This window comes from Schistocerca nitens, chromosome 6 (assembly GCF_023898315.1).
Source record: "Schistocerca nitens isolate TAMUIC-IGC-003100 chromosome 6, iqSchNite1.1, whole genome shotgun sequence".
In the NCBI taxonomy this organism is placed as follows: Eukaryota; Metazoa; Arthropoda; class Insecta; order Orthoptera; family Acrididae; genus Schistocerca; species Schistocerca nitens.
Genome location: NC_064619.1, coordinates 523,124,880 through 523,146,656, shown reverse-complemented (window position 1 = coordinate 523,146,656; position 21,777 = coordinate 523,124,880). Strand labels below are relative to the sequence as shown.

Below are 21,777 nucleotides of genomic sequence, written 5' to 3'. Positions count from 1 at the left end.
TAAAATTGAAGTAAAAAATAGTATCTGGGACCTCATTCAGGAAACAAATATAATCACATTTACGAGAATAATAAAGAAATAAAACGACAAAGAAACTAATTCTGGTCATTAAGAAAGCAAAGCAAAACTCAAATATGTTGACAGGAAATATAGCAATGGAAAATGTGTGCTGGACAGTATGAAATTGGTCCATTCCTCCTTATCACATAGAGGCAGTGAAGACTGGAAGCCAGGTGTGTTGGAGAACAACTGATAGATATTATCATCTTTCAGACTAGGTCATTCTAATGTAACTGGATAGATAAAAAGATCTGCTCACCAAGTGGTGTCAGGAGAAAACACACACACACACACACACACACACACACACACACACACACACACACAAAAAGGTTTTACTTTGCAAGGTTTTGGGGCCAGTGGCTCCTCCTTCCGGCAAAGGGTTGATTGGGAAGGAGGAACCCTTCTGCCAGAAGAATGAGCCACTGACTCCCGAAGGCTTGCAAAGTAAAACCTTCTTTCACATGTATGTTCTCCTATTGCTGCTTGGTGAGTTGATTTTTTTTAATCTATACAAGTACATCATATTGTCAAACATTGATAATTTTTGTTGTTATAGACTAAGTCTTTCATCAGGTATAGACAAAATGCACACTCATTCTCACACGTACAGCTCACACACCCACTGCCACTGTTGCCTCTGGGTGCTAAAGCCCAACTGCGGATTCATCAGTGATGAGGGAGCAGGAAAGGGAATTGAGCTGGTACAGCTCGCTATTTAAATTTTTTTTTGTCTTTCAAAACCACCCGCCTTCTCAGTACTCGCCGCGATGTCCATATCAAGATCGGATGGGAGTCTCTGGTCGCCGCATATCTTTGGCGAGTGGCTTTCCGTGCACCGTGAGGCAGACAGAATGAGGAAGAAGGGGCTTGTTGGGAATTAGTGCTGGACTGCGCGTGAGGAGCAATGTCAGTGTCGGAGGTCAAGGCCACTTGGTCGGTGGGTCCTGCAGAAGCAGTCGGTTGGGATGGAACACCGTGGGCTCGAAGATCCTAGTGTGTAGGGCTGGTGTTGTCCCAAGGACGATCATCGTGTGGTCATTTAAGAGCTGAGAGGTGACTTCTTGGTTCTGTCCTTGGATTCCGACGAAGAATTACGGCAAGTTTGGTGCATGAGGTGAACACAAGAATTCTAAAAAGGTGCACGTTGGTGATGCGTATACCAGACTTGCGAATAGTGTAAGCTTTACTTTGGTACTGCAGTCCCCAGTTAGAGCACTGCTTGGGAGGAGAGCGTCGATATCAGCATTGTCATCTATTTAGCTGCTTTAAAGTAAATTACTGTTGTGGGTCGAAGGTGGATCCAAGTGAGGCACCGAATCATTGCTTGTCTTATTAAGAACCCTAAGTCAGCCCCAGTGTGTTCATCTGATATCTTCAGTTATAACAAGTAATTTGACACTCTCATAGTGTCCACAAGTGAACCTTGGAGTTAATGTTACCTATTTGTAGTAAGGGAAAGATTGACTGTGGACCTTTTCAGTCAGATGCTTGTGAATCATGTTAATTACAGTTCACTTCTTGTGGTATTTTACGGTTCTACTTGTCATGGTGAAATCACTGATAGTATTTTCATAACTTAGCTTGGGACATCATTCTGTGGTTTGGTGTGGCCCTCCCAAGAGTTTAAAGCCCCAAATATTTTCTTACTGACTTTTCTGCGGTTGTTTTGCAACAGTTGTTGATTTGTCTCTTGTCCACCCCACCGTACTGCAGTTTGGTGTGGTGCGATATAGTCGGAACGTTCAGTAGTACCGCATCTACTCCCTCGCCCGTTTTAAGATTTGCGAGCTGCATCCGCATCAACATATAATCTTAGTATGCAAGTTGTGCAAGTTGGTTGCACCCTGTTTACATTTTATCCATTGTGGAAAATCTTTCCCATGCCGCATGTGAGTCTGAAGGACAGCACAGTGCACAACAGTGCATGACCACGATGAAATGAAAAGATATGTATTTTATATTTTTTTAATGGATGTAACCACTGAACTTAAGAGTTGATTTGTGTTTGTTGATTTTGAAAGGAACAGTTTTACATACATGGTTAATTATAACATTTGTGCTTAATTATTTGTCATAATTAGTTGGCAGTAGTATGCATCACATGTAAGGATGTTTATGATGTAAAGTGTTTAAAAGGAAGGAAAATATACTACTGGCCACTAAAATTACTACACCACGAAGATGACATGCTTCAGATGCGAAATTTAACTGACAACAAGAAGATGCTGTGATATGCAAATGATTAGCTTTTCAGAGCATTCACACAAGGTTGGTGCCAGTGGCGACACCTACAACGTGCTGACATGAGGAAAGTTTCCAACCAATTTCTCATACACAAACAGCAGTTGACCGGCGTTACCTGGTGAAACGTTGTTGTGATGCCTCGAGTAAGGAGGAGAAATGCGTACCATCATGTTTCCGACTTTGATAAAGGTCAGATTGTAGCCTATCGTGATTGCGGTTTATTGTATCACAACATTGCTGCTCGCATTGGTCGAGACACAATGACTGTTGGCAGAATATGGAATCGGTGGGGGCAGGAGGGTAATACAGAATGCCGTGCGTGATCCCAATGGCCTCGTATCACTAGTAGTCGAGATGACAGGCTTCTTATCCGCATGGCTGTAACGGATCGTGCAGCCACGTCTCGATCCCTGAGTCAACAGATGGGGACATCTGCAAGACAACAACCTTCTGCATGAACAGTTTCACGATGTTTGCAGCACCATGGACTATCAACTCTGAGACCATGGCTGTGGTTACCCTTGATGCTGCATCACAGACAGGAGCGCCTGCGATGGTGTACTCAGCGACGAACCTGGGTGCATGAATGGCAAAACGTCATTTTTTTCGGATGAATCGAGGTTCGGTTCACAGAATCATGATGGTCGCATCCATGTTTAGCGACATCGCGGTGAACGCACATTGGACGCGTGTATTTGTTATCGCCGAACTGGCGTATCACCAGGCGTGATGGTATGGGGTGCCATTGGTTACACATCTCGGTCACATCTCGTTCGCATTGATGGCACTTTGAACAGTGGACGTTACATTTCAGATGTGTTACAACCTGTGGCTCTACCCTTCATTCGATCCCTGTGAAATCCTACATTTCAGCAGAATAATGCACGACCGCATGTTGCAGGTCCTGTACGGGCCTTCCTGGATACAGAAAATGTTCGACTGCTGCCCTGGCCAGCACATTCTCCAGATCTCTCACCAATTGAAAATGTCTGGTCAATGGTGGCCGAGCAACTGGCTCGTCACAATATGCCAGTCACTACTCTTGATGAACTGTGGTATCGTGTTGAAGCTGCATGGGCAGCTGTACCTGTACACGCCATCCAAGCTCTGTTTGACTCAATGCCTAGGCGTATCAAGGCCGTTATTACGGCCAGAGATGGTTGTTCTGGGTACTGATTTCTCAGGATCCGTGCACCCAAATTGGTTGAAAATGTAATCACATGTCAGTTCTAGTATAATATATTTGTTCAATGAATACCTATTTATCATCTGCATTTCTTCTTGGTGTAGCAATTTTAATGGCCAGTAGTGTATTTTGTGATACGGTGCACATCGTACAGGCTACGGGGTTTGAGAGTATGTTGATAGTAATCAGATTTTATTTCATTTAAGTTGTTTTAATTAAAAATTTTGTGATCAATATTTTATTGCCTTTAGAGGTCCCAGGCCATATCTAAGAAAATTTTGGTATTGCCATGTTGCGTTAGAGTCTTTTATTTAACCTTGCATTATGCATTTTGTATTTTTTTCCTCTGCTTAAAAAGAGATTTTGAGTTTTATGTTTTGTAAATTGATTCTGAGAGCTCACTCACTATTAGAGAAATGGTGCCTGCCCGTAAACCCCCCCCCCTCTCCCTGCTCCTCCTGCCCAACTTCCTCGTACTCAATGCATTGGCCTTTGGGCATTGTGTGATGTTTTCTCCAGTATCTATCCCAGCCAATGCTTGTGGGGGCCATGTCAGGAATAAGGAAAGGGAATAGCGAAGTTTGTGGCTGAGGTGGGTGGGGGTTACAGAAATGAAGGATAGGTTGCATGGAGAGCTCCCACCTATACAATTCATAAAACCTGGTGTAGTTGGGAAAAATCCAGATGGCACAAACTGTGAAACAGTGTATACATTGTATTAGCATGCATGCTCAGCAGCTGGGTATCTGGGCCAGTTTGGTGGTGGCCATTAATGCTGACAGACAGCTTGTTCATGATCATGCCCAAATAGAATGCTGCACTGTGTTTGCAGCTATGATGGTACATCACATATCTGCCTTCACTGGTATCCATGCCTTTGACTTATTAGGAGATGCCAGTGACAGGACTGGAGCGCGTCGTAGTGGTAGGAACTATGGGACAGGTTTTGCATCTAGGTCTACCACAGAGACATGAGCCATGGGGCATGGGACTGGGAACGAGAGTGGAAGGGGGATTGACAAGCATAGTGCATAATTTGTGTCGGTGGAGGAATAACACTGTGGGAGGGCTAGGAAGGATATTTCTCATTTCTGAGCATGATGACAGGTAGTTGAAACCCTGGTGGAGAATTTTTTTTCAGTTGTGGCGCTCCAGGGTGGTACTGAGCTACAAGAGGGTGCTCCTTTGTGCCCATGCGACGACAAAAGAAGACTGGGGAGACCAGGTATGGGAGATATGTTCTTGGACAAGGTAGGGGTAGGGCATATACATGGACAAGAAAAAGAAATTCCTGGATTTTCAGGTTATATAGACAATTTATTCCAGGTGAAAATACACTATATCCAGGGTGGAAGTACATTTTCACTGTGTTAAGTGACAATATACACTCGTATTCAGGAAAAAAAACAGAACACCTGGAACCACTAGAGATAGGAAGTTCATATCCACAAGATACACACATTAGTATATTCTGCAGAATTATTAGCGTTTCAGTTGCCTTGATTCAGCAGGTGTCCTGTTGCCTAGTACGCACAGGGTCCACCATGGGCCCTGATAACATGTTCCATGCATAATGGCATCAACGCATATAAGGTGTGAAGGTGTCCTGTGGTATAGCGGTCAATGCTGCATTCATCTGGTCCAAAGTTCATCTGTGGTGATTGGTATTGGGTCACAGCATTGCACCCATCGTTTCACCACATCCCACACATTTTCAACTGGTGACAAGTCTGGTGATCTGGCAGGCTAGGGCAAAAGGCAAGGTTCATGCAGCAACATATGGTGTCTGGGGTGTTGGGCAGAAAGGGTATGGGTTTGGGTATGGCTATGGGTATGGGTTGCAGGAGGTCATTCATGAAGGTCACACTAGTCACAATGCCCTGGACATGCACCAACTGTGATTTGTGGGTACCCAATAGCACCCCACATCATTAGGCCTTGAGTTGGTATGTATGTCTTGTGTGAATGCAGTCACTGTGATGCTGCTCCCCCCAACTGCGGCGAACAAAAATGTGGCCATCATTTTCAAACAAACAGTACCTTGATTTGTCCAAACACACTATCTGATGCCATTCCTGTCTGTAGAGAAGTCATTCGATACACCATTGAAGAGGTAGGCAGAGAAGAGGATCACGTGCACGTAACCCATGCCTCAATAAAAGGCAATGGACTGTCACCCCTGATAGTATAGGATGTGTCACACTGTTCCACTGTTGCACCAGAGCTGAGGATGATGCAGATCTGTCCTACAATGTCATTCAGATAGGTGGGGTGGTGTGACCTGACCCATTTTCTAATGTTCTATGGCCATCCATGAACCATTCTGCACACACTCATTGACCTGCCGAAACAATTTGTCCCACACAAGCGAAACAATTTGTCCCACACAAGCAGCAATTTCCTGGACAGAAGCATTACATTCTCTCATGCCAATAATGTGCCCTCTTTAAAACTAATTGTTCTGATGGTATGGTTCTCACATATCTATGTGAGGCATCTTGCACGTCTGTTCAAGTCACACTGATCCGTTACCTTAAGTTTATGGTGACAAAGAGAGTCGCAGGCACATATTACCAGTACATGGTGATGCGCCACAACATTGATATTGGTCCTGTACACACAAACAGAAATGGTTCAAAAGTTAATCATTTCTGCAGAACATACTAATGAATAAGAACATCCTATCTCTAGTCACAGACAGGCACAACAAAATGATTCTCACAATTAAAGCTTTTGACCATTAAGGCCCTCGTCAACAATCGACACACACACACACACACACACACGCGCGCGCGCGCGCGCGCGACTGTGCAGTCTCAGGCAACTGAAACCACACCGCAATCAGCAGCACCACTGCATGATGGGAGTGGCGACTGGGTTGGGGTAAGGAGGAGGCTGGCGCAGGGAGGACAAGGGATAGTATGGTGGGGATGACAGACAGTGAAGTGCTGCACGTTATACGGAGGTCAAGGGGAGGGGGGGGGGGGGGTAGAAGTAGTGGAAAAGGAGAGAAATAAAAAGACTGGGTGTGGTGGTGGATGATGGCTGTGTATTGCTAGAATGGGAACAGAGAAGGGGCTGGATGGGCGAGGACAGTGACTAATGAAGGTTGAGGACAGGAGGGTTACGGGAAGAGTAGGATGTATTGCAGTGAAAGTTCCCACCGGCGCAAATCAGAAAAGCTGGTGTTGGTAGGAAGGATCTATATGACACAGGTTGTGAAGCAGTAATTGAAATGAAGGATATCATGTTTGGCAGGGTGTTCAGCAACAGGGGGGTCCACTTGTTTCTTGGCCACAGTTTGTTGGTGGCCATGCAAGCGAATAGACAGCTTGTTGGTTGTCATGTCTATGTAGAATGCAGCACAGTGGATGCAGCTTAGCTTGTAGATCACATGACTTGTTTCACAGGCAGTCCTGCCTTTGATGGGATAGGTGATGTTAATAATTGGAATGGAGTAGCTGGTGGTGGGAGGATGTATGGGGTAGGTCTTGCATCTTGCTCTATTACAGAGGTATGAGCCATCAGGCAAAGGATTGGGAGCAGGGGTTGTGTAAGGATGGACAAGTATATTGTTTGGGTTCAGTGGATGGCGGATTACCACTGTGGAAGGAGTGGTAAGAATAGTGGGCAGGACATTTTTCATTTCAGGGCACTACGAGAGGTAATCGACACACTGGCTGAGGATGTAATTCAATTACTCCAGTCCTGGGTGGTACCGAGTTATGAGGGTAATGCTCATCTGTTGCCAGACGGTGGTACTTTGGAAGGTGGTGGGAGACTAGAAAGATAAGGCATGGGAGATTTGTTTCTGTACAAGGTTGGGATGATAATTACAGTCAGTGAAGGCTTCAGTGAGACCCTTAGTATATTTCGAGAGGGACTGCTCGTCACTGTAGATATGACGACTACGGGTGGGGCTGTACAGAAGGGACTTCTTGGTATGCAAAGGATGGCAGCTGTCGAAGTGAAGGTATTGCTGGTGGTTAGTTGGTTTGATATGGACAGAGGTACTGATGTAGCCATCTTTGAAGTGGAGGTTAACACCTAGGAAGGTGACTTGTTGGGGTGAGTAGGACCAGGTGGAGAAAATGAGAGAAGTTGAGGGTCTGGAGGAATGTGGATAGGATGTCCTCACCTTCGTTCCAGATAGCAATGATGTCACCAATGAATCTGAACCAGGTGAGTGGTTTAGGATTCTGGGTTTTTAGGAAGGATTCCTCTAGATGGCCCATGAATAGGTTGGCATATGATGGTGCCATGTGGGTGCCCATGGCCATACCACAAATTTGTTTGTAGGTGATGCCTTCAAATGAGAAGTAATTGTGGGTGAGGATATAGTTGGTCATGGCGACTAGGAAGGAGGTTGTTGGTTTGGAATCCTTCGAGTGTTGGGAAATAGCAGTAAGGCCATGGGCATTAGGAATGTTAAGTGTACAGGGAGGTGGCATCAATAGTGATGAAGAGGGCATTGTGTGGTACCCTTGCGGTTCAAAACTGTAGTGGAGCCTTTGTCCAGAGGTAGGATTATAAGGCCAGGATAAGTTTATGGAGGGTGGACTGCAGGTTCTTTCTGCAGATGTAAAATTAGTTTACATGTTGAGGGATGTGGGAAATTATGGGGTGGCAAGGTTCAAGGTTAAGAAATTATGGATAGTTAACACTTGGTGTGTAGCGGTTCCACCTGTTTTATTTATCTCTTTGTTTGTTGTCCTTGGTGTCGACGTACTGCGTTGCTACACTGGCTGAAAAATGAGGTTTGTAATTTGGACACTGACTTTAGCAAATAATGTAGCCGACAGATGCACAGTTGCGTTTCACAGTACTTTAATTTCACTTTTTCACAACACCCCACTAATACACAGTTATATGTGTATGGCCAGTGCAGTATTGTTTAAACTTTCCATAAGCCTCATTAATAGTTTGCAGGCGAACCTTCACATACTGCTACAATAGTTTACTGTTGGACATCTTCAAGCAGAAAAAGCCTAACCACAAAGTTCACAAGTCTTGAAGAATAAAAAGGTACGTATGGAGCAGACACTGTCAGTGTTTTAACACATGGCGGCCTATTGGTGTTACACTTATTCCACAGTTAATTTGAAGCATTGTTGTTGTTCTAACCAGCACAGGTTACTCGTCAAACTCGTGACCAAAAATTGGGCCATTATGTACCATCGCAAAATAGGTGCTGAAACTAAACATTTATCGAAGTTAAATTTACAGAAATTACAGTTAAAACTTAACTCATTAAATTCACTGAATACATCAAAAAATTGCATCTTTTTAACAGTTTCTTCTACTACGAGGGTTAAGCTGTATTATTTGTTTAAATCATGAAATTAACAAATATAAGTATGCAAACAATACTTTAGACAAAACTGTTAATTACTTTGGAATTAATTAAGGGCTGGCTTTGCTAACATGTTTTCTAATAGAGCCAAATACATCCTTTAAGATATAACTATTAGTTGTTCATCCAAATGTTTATAATTAGTACAGAATTTATATTTGTTTACATGTCAACAATAGAATTTAATTACTCGTTTCACCCTATAACAAAAGATACTAACTAGTAATAGTCAAAATAAATTAGAAATTTCCTTGGACCTGTAAAACTTATCAGTCCTTTGAATTTTGAAGGTTGTACACAATAGCATAGAACTTCCTATCACTTCAGGAAACAAAACTCTGCCAAAAAAAAAGGTGTTTTTAGAACAGTCTTTCATGCAATGCAACATGTACACTGCATATTTTATGAAAGTATAAATACAAATTCCACCATATACAGCATGGTAGCTTCCAAATTACTCAAATTGAAATTGCGATGTGCTTTTGTCAGCCAGTCATAGCTCATCTTATGTGGTCTCACCAGCCAATGACAGTAGGTATTCGGAGCACAAGATATTCGTAACACAGAACATGTGATATAGTCAGCTAACAGTAACATGGTTCAAGTAGTGCAAACACATGAACAGGAAAAGTTAATGGTTTAAATTGATATACATACAGTGTGGCTACAATAAAAGCTAAGCTTTCATGTATAATATTGGTCTATTTTAGTTTGTGTTACCGTTTAATATTTATCAAACACAAATATGAAGGTAAAATTTTAAATAATGGCATGTATGATTGTTCTTCTGGACTCAAAGTGGATGGTCCTAAAAGTGTTAATTTTGAATGAGAGTCAAATACTATGTGATTTAAGAAATTTATCGCACATTCTCACATTTAACATAGTTCATTTTGCATAAAAGGAAATTTACTTTGAAAGTAACACTTCTCAAACCACCGTTCACAATTTCCCTTTGACCTCTTAGAAATGTAGACAGTTGTAATGTCATCGAAAGCAGTTTGTTGTATTGCATAGTCTTCATCCTAACGCTGTCAGTAGACGCTTGTGTGTGCTATGTTCTGTTGTTGTAAAAGGCACATTTTCTTTGCAAATAAAGTTTTATTTTGGTGTTATTCTCTTGTTATCTTTTTTTCTGCAGTAGTGGGCTAAAGTAATATTCTTTGTTAGAGTATCAGTTCTTACCAGCCAAATTGCAAAAATTTAACTGAAAACCAAAACAATGAAAAATTCAAGGTGTTCTAAAAAAATTCCTGTTTTTTTCCAGATGAAAAAATTCCCACATTTTCTCATACCTCCCAGTTGTCCCAGGGCATATAAATCCTGTAGGAAGGATAATTTTGGTCTGTGATAGATTCAATGTGACCCTTGGTATATTTGGAGATGGGTCTGCTCTGCTCGCCATTATCAACGTGATGACCACAGATCACTATGCTATAATGAAGGGATGTCTGGGTGTGGAATGGATGCCAGCTGTTGAAGTCAAGGTATTAACAGTGGGTGGTAGGTTTGATGGGTATGAAGGTACTGATGTACCCAACCTTGAGGGGAAATCAAACAATGGAAAATCCAGGATGGAATGTAGCAGTATTATGAAAATGACAATAGTGTATCACCATATAGCGGAGATGCTGAGTAGTAGACAGGAACAACAAAAAGACTGGCTTCAGCTGCCAGAGACAGTTATCATGTGTATGTGAGCTGCATTTGTGTGTGTGTGTGTGTGTGTGTGTGTGTGTGTGTGTGTGTGTCAAAGGTCGTGTTCTTGTTGGCTGAAAGCTCACTTTCCGACAGTCTTTTTGTTGTGCCTATGACTCAGCATCTCTGCTATATGGTGAGTAGCAACTATCCTCTTTTGTAATATTTTTACATTCAAACCTTAAGGAGACACTGACATCAAGGAAAGTGGCCTGCTGAGCTGAGGAGGAGGAGTAGGTGAAATTAATGTTAATGTAATAAAATGAGTCTATGAATGGATCATTTAGCTAACAGAAACTAATACAATAAGGATTGAGAAGAGGGGACGAGGAGGAGGAAAAACTGAATTACATGAGTAACCAGTAGTATACGATATATTATCTACATGTATGATCAAGAGCTGCACTGAAACAGAAAGAATAATTCTGCAAACATTCATCTTAGATATATATAGTACTGGAAATATATATGTACGGTAATAATATAATGTCGTGTGCCAAGGACCTCCCGTGGGGTAGACCGTTCACCGGTTGCAAGTCTTTTGATTTGACACAACTTCGGCGACTTGCGCGTCGATGGGGATGAAATGATGATGATTAGGACAACACAACACCCAGTCCCTGAGCAGAGAAAATCTCCAACCCAGCCGGGAATCGAACCCGGGCCCTTAGGATTGACAGTCTGTCGCGCTGACCACTCAGCTACCGGAGGCGGACTATATGTATGGCAAACCTGTGCTAAAACAACAATTATCTCTGAGTGCACTTTCCATCAATATAAAAAACAATATGGATATTATTAACAAAGTTATACTATTGGATGACATGTACTCAGTTAAGTACATCATCATTAACATACAGTCTAGCTTCCATTTCTTATATTTTTCATGATAAATTCTCCTTTTTTGAGAATAGTTTACTATGTATCTATAACAATATACTGTGCCTTCACTCTTAAAATATTTATGTAAACATAGTTTATTAAGTCACTAATGCTACACACTGATCCGGATGGCCATGCATGTTAAAACACTGCTACCGAGACAGGGAAGTGCACTGGCCCCAGATTGAATCCGTCCAGTGGATTAATGGTGAGAGTCGACACGCTGGCCAGCCTGAATGTGTTTTTTAGGCAGTTTCCACGTCCAACCAGGTGAATACTGGGGTGGTACCAAAGTACTGCCTCAGTTACAATATTGGCAAACATTTAGAAAACCTTCACTCACTTTCACATGAATAACACGACATGCAGACAGTTGGGGTACACACATTCTGTCTGGGTGGTAACAGAGTGGCAACAGGAAGGGCATCCAGCCACCCCTTAAATTAACCATGCTGACTCTGCACCATTGTGGAATAAAGACCCAAGAAAAGAGTCACTGATGATACAACTGATATCTGGTTTTCTTGGTCACAAGTGTAGAGGACAATACATTTTCCTGACCCCACATCAAACTCCCCTTCTCCCTCCTCCTCCTGTTTTGTGCCTCATCATGTACTGAGAGTATATATACAAATGCAGCATTGGATTATATCTTCATTTGTCCTTAGATTACATTTAAATCTTTTGCTGTATATGACCAATGTCGAGTGACAGTGTAGAAATATTACTACTCGGGGTAATTTATTCAGCAGATATTCCCTTTTACCTTTTGACATTTTGTTCAGTGATAATAGAAACGATATATATACAATGTTTCGGAACACACACACACACACACACACACACACACAAAGCACCGTCACTGCTCCCCCCTCTGTGAATGACAGTGAGGCATACAATACAGAAGTGGAGGAGGAAATAAAATTAAATTTTTAGAGTAGGTTGAGAGGGTACGTAATTTATTTCAGTTATTATAACATTCAGTTAAATTTACAAAAGAACTGGCATTATAAGCCCGTACCCTCTGGCATGGATGCGTGCACTGATTGGTTGGGAAGGTTGTCATAAGGTCCTTTTATCCTATCCTGAGGCACGTTTTCCCATGTATATTGTAACTGGTCCTTGATATACTGGATGTGAAATGGAGCTGACATCCAAGCTGATCCCACATGTTCTATCAAGGAGAGGTGTGAGGTTCTTGCTCCTCTTGGGAGTACTTCAAAGCTACATGTTCATACACACACAAGCTATGTGTGTGGATGAGCACTGTCCTGTTGAAAAATGCATGACATGATAGGTAACTCATGAGGACGCAGGATAGCTGTGACATACTGTTGTGCGATTAGAGTTCCCTCAATACCAACCAGCCGTGATCTGAAGTCATACTCATTGGCTTCCCACACCATGATGCCAGAAAAACATTGGAAGAATGGTATATCTCCTCAGGTCATAGCCATACTCACCCACAATGGTCATCCATGGTAATGCATAACCACAATTCACAGCTGAACACACAATGCCAGTCATCAGCAGTCCATGTTTCCCAGTCTTGGCACCACTCCAAACACAGCAGTTTGTGTTGCGGTGTTAACAGCAGCCTGTATGTAGGATGATAATTCCCTAGTCTAGCTGGTGCTAGCTAATGAGCAATGGTGTGGGATGATGCCGAATATTGCAGTCTTTTATATTCTCAGATGGAAGGTGCAGACTGAAAGGGTTACGGTGAGCTTGATGCACAATATGGTGAGCCTGCCTTGTAGTGGTCAGTCTTAAATGGAAGCCTGACCATGAGTACACTTGCCCTTCCCATGCAGTCCATTGTCAGTCCAGTGCCACATAAATGCACCACAGATCTGAACACTGCACAATTTGACCATCCAGCCAAATAGATAGGCCCCTTTCAAACTGTCAGATGCTGATAATGCCACTTCAAACACATACGTAGCAGCATCACTGCGTCCTTCAAAGTGATCACTCAACATTTGATGCTATTCATGCTCCTTATATACCCTACCATGCCTGGTAACAACACTAAACATGATCAACATTAACACACTATGGTGGCAATTTTACTGTTTTCAGGGAATTGGAAGGCTTAATCTTTTACACATCCACCGATGGTTTTTACCATGTTCTTTGGCCTATCCATGTTGGCAAGTTGAACAACATTCACTTTGCACCATATGGCAGTTGTATGTGTGTTTATAAAAAACTATCTTCATCTTTTAATGAAGAACTTTCTTATTGTGGATTTCATAAACTTCGTGTTTTCAGTGGTCTATGTAAATTACAAAAGAAAATGTGGGGCACATGGTATTATTTATACATTTCATGTACTAATATAAAGATGTCTTTCATATGCTACATTATTAAGCTGCATTGTTTATGTATGTAGGAACATTTATAAACACTTCTTCAATGCTTAATGCTTCAGGGCATTTGACAACAGCAGCTTGTCCTAGCCAGCTAATATGACTGACTGTAAATTCTACTATCTAATTTCTATGTGCCTTTAAATATTGTCAAATGCATGATTTTGGTACACTTTTTTGATCAAGTAGCTGAGTTGGTGGGCTTGTCCAAAGGACGAAAATGCTGTCAAATCTAGTCATTGAATACATTAAGCCACAATGCAGCTTTTTGGTGGAACTATCTTTCATTTTTGTAGCCCAGCTTTCAGCAAAACTTGAACTGAAATTAGGATAGAAGATGAGAAAGGAAGGACTGGCACATGTGGAGCTACTGAAGTTTTTCACAGTATAGTTACGAGGTTCACACTTCGATGGTGGATAAAATTGTTCATAACACAATTATGTACCCTATTTTGGCTCATATTGTGTATGTGTATGAAAAAATTTATATTAACATATAATTTTCCAAACCAAATATTATTAACAAAGTCAAAACAATTGAACAGAAGAGTATTTTAGCAGGTAAAGCCTTTGGACAAGACTGGAAGCTCACTGGGGGACAGTGTCCTCAAGTAAACTTTGGCAACTGTTTTCATGTTTTACTGACTAGTACAGATTACTACAGTACTGTACAGCACGAGTATTTGTACACTTTCACTTTTTACTTGCTCCCTGCTGCCGTTGGATAGGCAGCTGCAGCAGCAAGTCGTATACTCCTAGCTCACTCATTTCTTACATAGTTTAATTCTTAATTTCTTTGGGTGTTTTTGGTACTTGCATTGTTTGATACATAAATTTCGGGCGTATTATAGTATTTGAGAGTTGTAGCATCGCGTTTTAGTACCTGAATAGTGTAAATTCGCGTAGTCTCCTTCCGCTGCCGAGCAGTGTGTCAGCAGTGCGTTAGTAGCAGCATTACTGCATTTACTAGGCAATCTTGTATTTTAATAACCGTTTAAATTTTGTCGATTTGTTTGCGCTCTCTGTAGATTAGTTCAGACGTTCTTTGCAAAACAGTTTTTAGCATGGATAGGGACTGCAACTGCTGTGTTCGGATGCAGGCTGAGTTGGCATCCCTTCGCTCCCAGCTTCAGGCAGTGTTGGCTTCGGTCACACAGCTAGAGGCTGTTGCCAATGGGCATCACTCTGGGGGTCCGGATGGGGGTTTGTCGGGGACGGCCAGCTCGTCCCACGCATCCCCCGATCGGACTAAGACTGTGGTTGCCCTGGATACTGCCCGCATTGAGGCTGATCCCTCACCTGTGGTAGAGTGGGAGGTAGTCTCAAGGTGTGGCAGGGGGCGAAAGACATTCCGGAGGGCTGAACAGAAGGCCTCTCCAGTTTGTCTGACGAACCGGTTTCAGGTTCTGTCTCAGGCTGATACTGATCTTCGGCCTGACATGGCTGCTTGTCCTGTTCCAGAGGCTGCCCCTCAGTCTGCAAGATCCGGGCGGTCGCAGAGGGTGGGCTTACTGGTAGTTGGGAGCTCCAACGTCAGGCGCGTAATTGGGCCCCTTAGAGAAATGGCAGCAAGAGAGGGGAAGAAAACCAATGTGCCCTCCGTGTGCATACCGGGGGGAGTCATTCCAGATGTGGAAAGGGTCCTTCCGGATGCCATGAAGGGTACAGGGTGCACCCATCTGCAGGTGGTCGCTCATGTCGGCACCAATGATGTGTGTCGCTATGGATCGGAGGAAATCCTCTCTGGCTTCCGACGGCTATCTGATTTGGTGAAGACTGCCAGTCTCGCTAGCGGGATGAAAGCAGAGCTCACCATCTGCAGCATCGTCGACAGGACTGACTGCGGACCTTTGGTACAGAGCCGAGTGGAGGGTCTGAATCAGAGGCTGAGACGGTTCTGCGACCATGTGGGCTGCAGATTCCTCGACTTGCGCCATAGGGTGGTGGGGTTTCGGGTTCCGCTGGATAGGTCAGGAGTCCACTACACGCAGCAAGCGGCTACACGGGTAGCAGGGGTTGTGTGGCGTGGACTGGGTGGTTTTTTAGGTTAGATGGCCTTGGGCAAGTACAGAAAGGGCAACAGCCTCAAAGGGTGCGGGGCAAAGTCAGGACATGCGGGGACCAAGCAGCAATCGGTATTGTAATTGTAAACTGTCGAAGCTGCGTTGGTAAAGTACCGGAACTTCAAGCGCTGATAGAAAGCACCGAAGCTGAAATCGTTATAGGTACAGAGAGCTGGCTTAAGCCAGAGATAAATTCTGCCGAAATTTTTACAGAGGTACAGACGGTGTTTAGGAAGGATAGATTGCATGCAACCGGTGGTGGAGTGTTTGTCGCTGTTAGTAGTAGTTTATCCTGTAGTGAAGTAGAAGTGGATAGTTCCTGTGAATTATTATGGGTGGAGGTTACACTCAACAACCGAGCTGGGTTAATAATTGGCTCCTTTTACCGACCTCCCGACTCAGCAGCGTTAGTGGCAGAACAACTGAGAGAAAATTTGGAATACATTTCGCATAAATTTCCTCAGCATGTTATAGTCTTAGGTGGAGATTTCAATTTACCAGATATAGACTGGGACACTCAGATGTTTAGGACGGGTGGTAGGGACAGAGCATCGAGTGACATTATACTGAGTGCACTATCCGAAAATTACCTCGAGCAATTAAACAGAGAACCGACTCGTGGAGATAACATCTTGGACCTACTGATAACAAACAGACCCGAACTTTTCGACTCTGTAAGTGCAGAACAGGGAATCAGTGATCATAAGGCCGTTGTAGCATCCCTGAATATGGAAGTTAATAGGAATATAAAAAAAGGGAGGAAGGTTTATCTGTTTAGCAAGAGTAATAGAAGGCAGATTTCAGACCACCTAACAGAGCAAAACGAAAATTTCTGTTCCGACACTGACAATGTTGAGTGTTTATGGAAAAAGTTCAAGGCAATCGTAAAATGCGTTTTAGACAGGTACGTGCCGAGTAAAACTGTGAGGGACGGGAAAAACCCACCGTGGTACAACAACAAAGTTAGGAAACTACTGCGAAAGCAAAGAGAGCTTCACTCCAAGTTTAAACGCAGCCAAAACCTCTCAGACAAACAAAAGCTAAGCGATGTCAAAGTTAGCGTAAGGAGGGCTATGCGAGAAGCGTTCAGTGAATTCGAAAGTAAAATTCTATGTACAGACTTGACAGAAAATCCTAGGAAGTTCTGGTCTTACGTTAAATCAGTAAGTGGCTCGAAACAGCATATCCAGACACTCCGGGATGATGATGGCATTGAAACAGAGGATGACACGCGTAAAGCTGAAATACTAAACACCTTTTTCCAAAGCTGTTTCACAGAGGAAGACCGCACTGCAGTTCCTTCTCTAAATCCTCGCACAAACGAAAAAATGGCTGACATCGAAATAAGTGTCCAAGGAATAGAAAAGCAACTGGAATCACACAACAGAGGAAAGTCCACTGGACCTGACGGGATACCAATTCGATTCTACACAGAGTACGCGAAAGAACTTGCCCCCCTTCTAACAGCCGTGTACCGCAAGTCTCTAGAGGAACGGATGGTTCCAAATGATTGGAAAAGAGCACAGGTAGTCCCAGTCTTCAAGAAGGGTCATCGAGCAGATGCGCAAAACTATAGACCTATATCTCCGACGTCGATCTGTTGTAGAATTTTAGAACATGTTTTATGCTCGAGTATCATGTCGTTTTTGGAAACCCAGAATCTACTATGTAGGAATCAACATGGATTCTGGAAACAGCGATCGTGTGAGACCCAACTCGCGTTATTTGTTCATGAGACCCAGAAAATATTAGATACAGGCTCCCAGGTAGATGCTATTTTTCTTGACTTCCGGAAGGCGTTCGATACAGTTCCGCACTGTCGCCTGATAAACAAAGTAAGAGCCTACGGAATATCAGACCAGCTGTGTGGCTGGATTGAAGATTTTTTAGCAAACAGAACACAGCATGTTGTTATCAATGGAGAGACGTCTACAGACGTTAAGGTAACCTCTGGCGTGCCACAGGGGAGTGTTATGGGACCATTGCTTTTCACAATATATATAAATGACCTAGTAGATAGTGTCGGAAGTTCCATGCGGCTTTTCGCGGATGATGCTGTAGTATACAGAGAAGTTGCAGCATTAGAAAATTGTAGCGAAATGCAGGAAGATCTGCAGCGGATAGGCACTTGGTGTAGGGAGTGGCAACTGTCCCTTAACATAGACAAATGTAATGTATTGCGAATACATAGAAAGAAGGATCCTTTATTGTATGATTATATGATAGCGGAACAAACACTGGTAGCAGTTACTTCTGTAAAATATCTGGGAGTATGCGTGCGGAACGATTTGAAGTGGAATGATCATATAAAATTAATTGTTGGTAAGGCGGGTACCAGGTTGAGATTCATTGGGAGAGTGCTTAGAAAATGTAGTCCAGCAACAAAGGAGGTGGCTTACAAAACACTCGTTCGACCTATACTTGAGTATTGCTCATCAGTGTGGGATCCGTACCTGATCGGGTTGACGGAGGAGATAGAGAAGATCCAAAGAAGAGCGGCGCATTTCGTCACAGGGTTATTTGGTAACCGTGATAGCGTTACGGAGATGTTTAATAAACTCAAGTGGCAGACTCTGCAAGAGAGGCGCTCTGCATCGCGGTGTAGCTTGCTCGCCAGGTTTCGAGAGGGTGCGTTTCTGGATGAGGTATCGAGTATATTGCTTCCCCCTACTTATACCTCCCGAGGAGATCACGAATGTAAAATTAGAGAGATTAGAGCGCGCACGGAGGCTTTCAGACAGTCGTTCTTCCCGCGAACCATACGCGACTGGAACAGGAAAGGGAGGTAATGACAGTGGCACGTAAAGTGCCCTCCGCCACACACCGTTGGGTGGCTTGCGGAGTATGAATGTAGATGTAGATGTAGATGTAAGTATTTTGCTGCTTGTCTCCTAAATTCAGAGTTTGGAATGCCTTGTCATTGTGAAAACATCAGCAGCACTCTTTCTATTTTTGCTAGGTACTTCTATGCTATGGAGGAATTTTAAAAAATTCTGAAAGGGTGAGAGTACTGTATTTTCGAAATATATGTCAGCTCTACTCTAGTTATTTCTCATTTGGTGACTAGTAATTTGCTACTTCTCTGCCACTATAAATACCGTGAGTAGTTTTTTTTAAAGCTATGTCCTGTGAGATGTCTCATATAATAACACTTATTTGTCTTTGTGAAATACTTACTTTCAACAGGGCATTTGAAAGTTCTTTCTGGCATGTGTGTTAGTGTGTGTTCCTTTAAGTGTTCTGATCGTAAGAAAGACTTGCCACATCCATCCATCATACAGTGGTATTTCCTTTCATTAGTATGCTTATATTGATGGCGCTTCAGTTTGCTTGCACTTTCAAATGCCCAGGTGCAGTCCTGGTGGGAAGAGAGAACATTGGGTAAAAACAAATCTAATGTAGTTTAGTTAATTTAATTGTGTTTTCGACTGGTTACTGCAAGGACATAGCCTATGAGTGGGTCCCGACTCCCTCTGTCACATAAATGAAGTTATGTGTGACCTAGCTGCCATATAGTGAAACTGAAAGATATTTTGATTTTCAATAATATGGCAAAAAGAGATACATACTACCGACAGTCAACAAGCCAATAAATAGATTCAAACTATTGCTATATCAACAGCATTATCAGCTGCTACAAATCCTTATTTTAGTCAAGATGAAGTACTGTACATTGAGGGCCTTATTTGAGCTGAGTAGTCTTAATTTCAATACAGCAGTCTCTTACTTTTACAGCTTGTGATGTCTTAAATGTCATGGCAAGAGAAAGGAAACAAAGATTTTTACTATAGTTGTCAAGTCCAGTTCTGTGGTACTTCTAAGAGCATATAAACAAATTTAATGTAACTTAAGAAAATTTGTAATAAATTTCAATTACATTAAACATATTTTTAAATAATTAATTGTCTAAGAAGTATATCATTAATGTAAAACAAATTTTTATTTTTTATTTGACAGACCTATCTAACCTTCAATCAAGATTCTGACTTTATATAACATGGACAGTGTAAGGAAACAACACTTTCATTTTGTTGTACTACATTAAAATATTTTTAGTCAAATTGGTTAACTCAGTTTATAACTTGGCTGTTGCTATCATCTAAAAATAGTTCATACACAAAAAATTCACGTAATGATTTGTGTGACTGAACTATGGATTAAATATTGCTTTAATCTATTTATTCAAATTAATTGTTTTTTCTCACATTCTTTTGTTTTGTAGTTTTTATTTTTTCAGATGTTCTGTCATTACCTTCAGACTGTAATGTTTACAAGTTGTAGGAAAAATGATACAAAAATAATTTTTTCATTATTTTTGTAACAATACTTATCTTGATTTGGAGAATACTAACTTATTTCTCTGGCGGACAGAATTTAATTTTAATGGTGGTTTATGTAGCATTTGAACAATATGCATATTTCAGCAATATTTACATTGGGAGGCAGCTATTGATCGTCTTTTTGTACTATGTGCCTGTGCATTAAGATGGTTCACTTCTGGAATGGCGATATGCCATGTCTTCAAGTTTTACTAGAAGAATGATATTTTACTGTAAAATATCTTATTCGTAATATCCTTAGAACACTGAGTCCAACCATCACAACTCTAATGTATTTGTAAATAAACATCATACTAACAACAAAGTATGTTGTACATCACAGTAGAGCTTATTAGCATCAAAGACTTTATAACCATATTATTATGGATAAATACAAACTCATTTATGAGGTCACATATACTAAAAGTCTAGTTGAAATCAATGCGTGAATCAGTGTTAAGATCACAAAATTGTAGCTCATTGTATTTTTGTGTTCCATTTTGTTTTACAAATAAATATGGCTGCTATAGTTTCAAGCTGACTGTTGAAATAGTAATTTTGAGAAAGTTCTTCATTACTTCAGGAAATGGAAGCATTTTGTGTACATTAAAGTTATGAAACTTCCTAGAAGATTAAAACTGTGTGCCAGACCAAATGGCAAAGATCCCGAGTTCTAGTCTCGGTCTGGCACACAGTTATAATATGCTAGAAAGCTTCATATCAGCACACACACTGCTGCAGAGTGAAAATTTCATTCTGTAAATTAAAGATTTTAAAAAAATTCTGAAACTGAATTTAGGAACTTGGGATGCTTTGATATGCTGAAGGAGTCCGAACCTGGCTTCAGATAAGTTTTGTTTCAGATCTAACTACAATATTCTAGTAGGAGAAAATAGCTATTGTCAAAACAGATTTGAGTCCATTTAACTTTATAAGTTATTCAACCCAACATTAAGATTCTTCTGCTCTGCAGGAGTGAACCTTAAATTAGAAGACAGATCTGTGTTTTGTTAGCAAAGGGCCAATACATTGTATTACAATTCATTTGGCAGGAGAGTGAATTTATCATATTGCCAAATATAGACATATTTAATTGTGCTTTTGGGTTGTTTCATAATAAACTAAAAACATGAGCCTTTTTAAGGTCCTCTTTAACATATTGGACCCCCCCCCCCCCTCCCCGTTTGATGACAAAATCCTGGCTAAAGCCTTGGTCACTATAATGATACATAACAAGTTTTTACATACTGTTTAATGGGTGATTTTATTTCAAATCATACAGGTCAAGACTGAATGTGTCACATCACTATTTCAAAGTTTTCTGAAAGAAATAAAGGTTGAAGTTCGACAAGACACCTGTCAAAAAATAAAATATTTTGATTTTCTGATGATTTGGTTAAACATTATAGACCTCTTTAAACGAGAAAATGTCGTAACAAAAGAAAAAAGAAAAAAATTGCAAATAAAAACTACACGTGATAGATATCTGAAATTATTTTTAATACAAATCTTGTTCACAATACTATCAGACATGATTAACACAGACATACTTCTGAGCTTTTTTTCAGTTTTAATTTGGAAAAATAAACTATGAAAA

At 41.5% G+C, this 21,777-nt stretch overlaps 1 protein-coding gene across 3 annotated transcripts in view; it reads right to left on the bottom strand.

Annotated features, from left to right (window-relative positions):
- Positions 1-21,777, bottom strand: part of LOC126262190 (uncharacterized) — a 139,367-nt gene that overhangs the window by 40,074 nt on the left and 77,516 nt on the right. For all 3 annotated transcript variants that reach the window (XM_049958604.1, XM_049958603.1, XM_049958601.1), the window contains exon 6: positions 19,039-19,219. In XM_049958604.1, the coding sequence (XP_049814561.1) occupies positions 19,039-19,219 (181 nt within the window). The remainder of the gene's footprint in view (positions 1-19,038; positions 19,220-21,777) is intronic.